Source organism: Sinocyclocheilus anshuiensis, unplaced genomic scaffold (genome assembly GCF_001515605.1).
Source record: "Sinocyclocheilus anshuiensis isolate Anshui unplaced genomic scaffold, SAMN03320099.WGS_v1.1 scaffold702, whole genome shotgun sequence".
Classification (NCBI taxonomy): Eukaryota; Metazoa; Chordata; class Actinopteri; order Cypriniformes; family Cyprinidae; genus Sinocyclocheilus; species Sinocyclocheilus anshuiensis.
In genome coordinates this window covers 1,138,828-1,144,876 of record NW_015548184.1, presented here as the reverse complement: position 1 = coordinate 1,144,876, position 6,049 = coordinate 1,138,828, and the positions used below count along the sequence as shown (strand labels likewise).

At 35.7% G+C, this 6,049-nt stretch overlaps 1 protein-coding gene across 3 annotated transcripts in view; it reads right to left on the bottom strand.

The window, feature by feature from the left end:
• LOC107704937 (kelch-like protein 32) overlaps positions 1-6,049 on the bottom strand; it is a 26,477-nt gene that overhangs the window by 6,754 nt on the left and 13,674 nt on the right. For all 3 annotated transcript variants that reach the window (XM_016508002.1, XM_016508003.1, XM_016508001.1), the window contains 2 exons: positions 3,912-4,010; positions 2,798-3,013 (listed from right to left, as the gene is read on the bottom strand). In XM_016508002.1, coding sequence (XP_016363488.1) covers positions 2,798-3,013; positions 3,912-4,010 — 315 coding nt within the window. The remainder of the gene's footprint in view (positions 1-2,797; positions 3,014-3,911; positions 4,011-6,049) is intronic.

Genomic DNA, 6,049 nt, shown 5'->3' with positions numbered 1-6,049 from the left:
GGTCGTGTATTCTGTAACGAATCATCCACTGAAGGCGAGCGTAGTGAAGAACCCAAGTGCAGTTTATTTACAGTGATCAAAACATCCAAACATAATCCAAACAGACGAAGACTAGAGACACAGACTTGACTTGACGAGGCATGAACATATTTGACTTGACATGAACAGACTTGACTTGACTTGACGAGGCATGAACAGACTAGACTCACCAACAGCGGGTTACAACATCAAATACACGACAAGGGCACAATGGGAACATGATGGCTAGTTATAGCAGACAAGGAGGGTCACATGACATGAACAAACCAATGGGAAACAAGACACATGACTAAGACAACCAATCAGAACATGACACAATGAACAGAGGAGCCAATAGCATGAAGACATGAGGGCAAGGGAAGCATGACATAAACAGCATGAAACAATACAAAATAAAAGACGTGAAAACATGAACATTAAACAAAACCCAAACACAAAACTCCACATTACAATATTTTAATATTGTCTAATGTTTTTTTAATAAAACGCAGTAGCAATACAATGAATCATGCTTCAAGTGAATTAAGGATTATTTCTTTTTTTTTTCTCAAAAAAATATTTTTTTACTCAATGTCCAATGCTAATAAGCCTATAACTATTTATGTTATGGCTTATAAGCAATAAATTGTTGATATATAAAATTCTATACTATATTGTCTAAACAACAACAAAATATTTTTAAATGCTATTTGTGAATTTAGGCATCAAAATATTATAACGTGCAATATGAGAAATGTATATTCATGTATTATTATGGATTATAGACTGTTCAATTCTTAATGTTTTTAAACACTGATTAACTTGAAGTGAGCAACACATGATTATTGCATGCACAATTAAAGATCTAAAATTGGCCGAAATATTCAGTATGCTATAGTATAAGATATGATACAATGGTATAGGAGTCTGATTAATTAAAAAGTCTGTAATCTCGATCGATAACCGTTGGTACCTATATATGGTGGGTTCCTAAATAATTACACATTTACGTTTTAAGTGCACATAGGTTTCAGCAAAACCCTCCATTCCTGTTCGGCGCCATTAATCATGTAACGCTTTATTGAGGTTCTGTTTCGCTTTCTTCCTTTCTCTGAATTTTAGTTGTTTTTTTTCAACCCTCCTTTTCACAGCCAACAGAAGAGAAGAAAGAGAATGAGTGAGAGTGGAAAACGAGAGAGGGAGGGAGAGAGAGAGAGAGAGAAAAAGAGTGAGGTGTGAGCGAGGCAGCGTCTGTTGACTGTGAAGGTCACACTGGATCAGAGAACTTCCTCGGGGCAGAAAATAAATGAACTCCCCCACCCACTCCCGCACGGAGAAAGACAGACAGAGAGTGAGTGCGAGAGAAGAAAAAAATAACAAAAAAAAAACAAAGAGGAAGAAAATGTGATTTCCAGAGCGTGAGACTCAGAGAACTCTGCATGACGATGATTGACAGCCAAACTATATCGAGGGTAGCATTGGCGGGCGCACGTTCGGACCGGCGGACGGCAGCACCAGCCCCTGTGCCCATCACGCTTCCGTCTGATGCCCAAATTAACCTTCTCTGCAAAGTGAAGGAGGCCCAAAGCAGCCTAATCAGGGCCTGATTATGGCAGCAGCGACTGGTTAAAGGGTCAGGGTAATTGTGCCATCAGAGGCCTGATTGTTTTCAATCAGTAAGGCGGCCGGAGTGACAGCTGGGGGATTGAGGCGCTGATGGAGCCGCGGTGGGCCTAATCAGAGAGAGGCTGGGTGGGGGGAGGGGGTGGTGGGGATGCCTGATTGGTGCAAATGAATAGTCACACCACAGCCACCCCCCTACCGACTACAGCCTCCACCCGTGTGTACATACACACACACACACGCTCAAATTGTCCACACACCTTTTTTTCTCACTCTTACACCATAAATTAAACAGGTGGAGTTTGTTTGTGAATATGACCTTAAGCATTCAGATTTACTTAACACATTTGGCCATTATAGAGAATGTCACAGGGTCCAAAATTCTGAGACTTTCTTTTATGATTCAATACAATTTGTTTCACTATTAAATTATACATTATTATATATTATTAAATTATAATATATTACAAATTATAGTGAAAACCTGAACTAAAAATGTTGCATTAATGGACCCCTCTCACATTCCCAGGGTGCAGTGGAAGTCGTAATAGTTGGGTAAACTTCTACAGTGGTGAACGGAAACTACAACAAATATCATTTTGCATTCCCCAAAATAAATTAAACACAATAGCATTTCTATGACTTTGCAAAAGAGGAAAAAATATCTAGACTGATTACAGTGGCTACAAAGCAGGCGTTTTAGTAGAAACACCCATGCAGCAGCATTATCTAGTGTTCTGTAATTTAACACCAAGGTAATACAATACAAAGTAGAGTTTTATAACTGTATATCAAATCTTAATATAAAAAAAAACGAAATTTACGACGTTAATGACTGTGAAAAATGAGCTCCACAAGTTTGTGTAAAACCTAATGGTCACATTGTCCAGCGTGATTCAAGATGTGCCAAAGAGCATCTTGAGCTTCAGTGGATGAACATCTCACTGTCTGTACAAAGAGGGTCACATTAGTGAACTAGAAATTATGTAGAAATTTAAATATTTCATAACTGTTCTTTGTTGTAAAGTTTTCAAAATCTGGAAAAAAAAAAAACAAGGGACGTCTCAGAACTTTGAACCCCATGCTGATATTTTGCATTAAAGCTGCTTAAGCAGTTCAGAGATGTTTTGAAGAGTTGAATCTGCGGCCCACACACCTGCCATATCTCCTCTTCACTGAGGGAGGTGAGGCGGTCGCTTTTTAGCACTTCCCTGAGGAGCCGATAAGGTAGGAGCAGCACTTCCTCTTGTCTGTTCCTCTGCAGCTCAGAGAGGTGATCCACCAGAAAGCCCACCACTGCTTCCTCTAGGGCCGGCAAGTGGAAGAGGTCTGCCAGCCTGTATAGGTCCAGGTAGTTAAAACTGTTCAGCTCCTTCAGGCACAGATATAAATACAGACAGATTCACAGTCAAAAGGGGTGTTTTATTCATGCTAAAGTCTATGAACACAAACTAGTTGACCATTACAGTCTAAAATGAAATCTTACATGCCCTGACTCGAGCACACAAATGCAAATAAGATATCACCATGAATGCACACAGACAGTTGTTAAATATTGTAATACAGTAAATAATACAGTTAAAATAAATGATTGCTGGAAGCTTAAGAGAGCTGAATTTCATCAAAGTCCACAATATCCATAACCGTAGCCTTGAAAATTCTAAGTAAAAGAAAGAACAACTGAGAGAGAAATCCAGTCAGGATGTTCCACAGACGCATGATTAGGAAAAATGCTTCACACAGAGACTGACTGCCATCTACTGGTTAAAATGAATAATCAGCACATTTGAAATGTAGTGATTTTCTGGGTTAATTTATGGGATTTTCTGGGCTAATTTATGGGAAAACCCTATGGAATTCAGCAGAATCAGCTCAAAATCCTTAAGAAATCATTTCTCACACAAAGGCTTCAGGAGAATATAACACAAAATCATATATAGTCTTATATACAATACTACTATTTCAATAATTCTAGTTATTTGTCTTTTTGAAGCTTGAAAGCTCCAAATGTACACATTAATTGTAATCAAACTGAAAAGAGCATGAAGGTGATGACATGAGAGTGAATGGATGATGACAGATCTTTTTTCAGAACTACTCCCCTAAGAAGTGAACAGGAAGCAGCAAAATCGTAGCACTTTTAAAAAAAAAAAATCTGACACAAACACAGTGTTGATGTAAAACAAAAATCTGATCACACAGTGAAGTTATATGTAGTACCTGCTGACCTGCCTGCATGTTTTCAGGGCAGAAATGCCTCATAAACACACCTGAATGAGATAGTGAGAACAGAGGCTGAGCAGTTCCAGCAGCTGAAGGTGGCTTCCAGCAGACAGTACATCTTGTATCACTCCTGGCTCCAGCATGATCTACAGACAAAGCACCTGAGTAAGACTATCCTAAGAAACAACAACCTTGCAAACAGGGGTCTTCAAACTTTTTCAGGCCAAGGACCACTTGGTGAAGAGAGAGATGGAGCAGTGACCTTTTGTTAAATATTGTATAAAAGCAAGCATTGCATTTTAAGCCAGCTCTATAATAATATGTATAGCAGACTACTATATTAAATGTCTTTACATACTCTATGATGCTTAGATTGCAAAGCCATTAAAATATTCATTATTAATGTACAGAGTGCATTATATGATCATAAAAACATGTCTTGTTTTAATAAAAATGATATAAGGAAACACATTTTTAAATAATAAAAAAAGAAAAATGCTTCTTCTCATAGAGGCTTAAGGACTAAATCGAAATAAGCCACAAAATATGTTTCATTCTCTGTGCCACAGATGGTTAGCTCAAATCATGCAAAAAACTGTATTTTTCAGGCTGGTGCAGCTAAAGCACATATGCATCCAGAAACAAAAAAGCAGGCGAATGGATATTTTAACTGCGAAGGATAGTGAGCGCTACAATTTATCCAATTCAGCTACATTCAAAAGTTTGGAGTCACTCAGTAAGGTTTTTTTTACATGTTATTGAGAGAAGTTTCTTATACTGGCCAAGGGTACATTTATTTGATCAAAAATACAGTAAAAACAGTCAAATTATGAAATATTATTACATCAACTTTAATGTATTTAAGAATATATTTTAAATTTAGATTTTACAATGATTATTTACAATTGTTTCATTTTTAAATGATTCTCTGATATATAGAAAGTTCAAAAGAACCCCATTTATTTGAAATAGAAATCATTTGTAACATTATAAATGTCTTTACTGTCACTTCTGATCCACTACTGACCAATATAATGCATATTAATTTATTTGAATAAATGTTGAACGTTAGTGTATATAATACTGAATCATGGGTGGCCTTATGTTATTTACCTCATAAATATGCATCTAAGAACATGAACTCACAGTTCACAAATGTATAGTGTGATAAACCCAGGATTACAATTAACCAAAATTAGATGTTCAAGTGTGTAAGCCCATTTGTGAAGCTCTAGAATAAATATGATTATTTACAAGTATTTCACTTATCTGCTCCTATTTCGAGAGTGTATTTATAATGGGGTCTTTCCAGAACCTAGAGACCTGTCTTTGCTTGAGGCGCAGTCAATTCTGTTTGTTTTGCATGTTCAGGCTCTATAATAAAAAAAGAAAAATGCTTCTTCTCATAGAGGCTTAAGGACTAAATCGAAATAAGCCACAAAATATGTTTCATTCTCTGTGCCACAGATGGTTAGCTCAAATCATGCAAAAAACTGTATTTTTCAGGCTGGTGCAGCTAAAGCACATATGCATCCAGAAACAAAAAAGCAGGCGAATGGATATTTTAACTGCGAAGGATAGTGAGCGCTACAATTTATCCAATTCAGCTACATTCAAAAGTTTGGAGTCACTCAGTAAGGTTTTTTTTACATGTTATTGAGAGAAGTTTCTTATACTGGCCAAGGGTACATTTATTTGATCAAAAATACAGTAAAAACAGTCAAATTATGAAATATTATTACATCAACTTTAATGTATTTAAGAATATATTTTAAATTTAGATTTTACAATGATTATTTACAATTGTTTCATTTTTAAATGATTCTCTGATATATAGAAAGTTCAAAAGAACCCCATTTATTTGAAATAGAAATCATTTGTAACATTATAAATGTCTTTACTGTCACTTCTGATCCACTACTGACCAATATAATGCATATTAATTTATTTGAATAAATGTTGAACGTTAGTGTATATAATACTGAATCATGGGTGGCCTTATAATATCTCTGCTAGCAATGCTATAATGTAAAAGTTGTATAGCAACAGAGAACCAATCACAAATGAAAAATGTATGTATTAATTAAATATTCATACACTGTAAATCATTTTTTAAAAATCTATTACATATAATTATAAAAGTATAATATATATGTATAATTATACTTATATTTTTAATGTATAT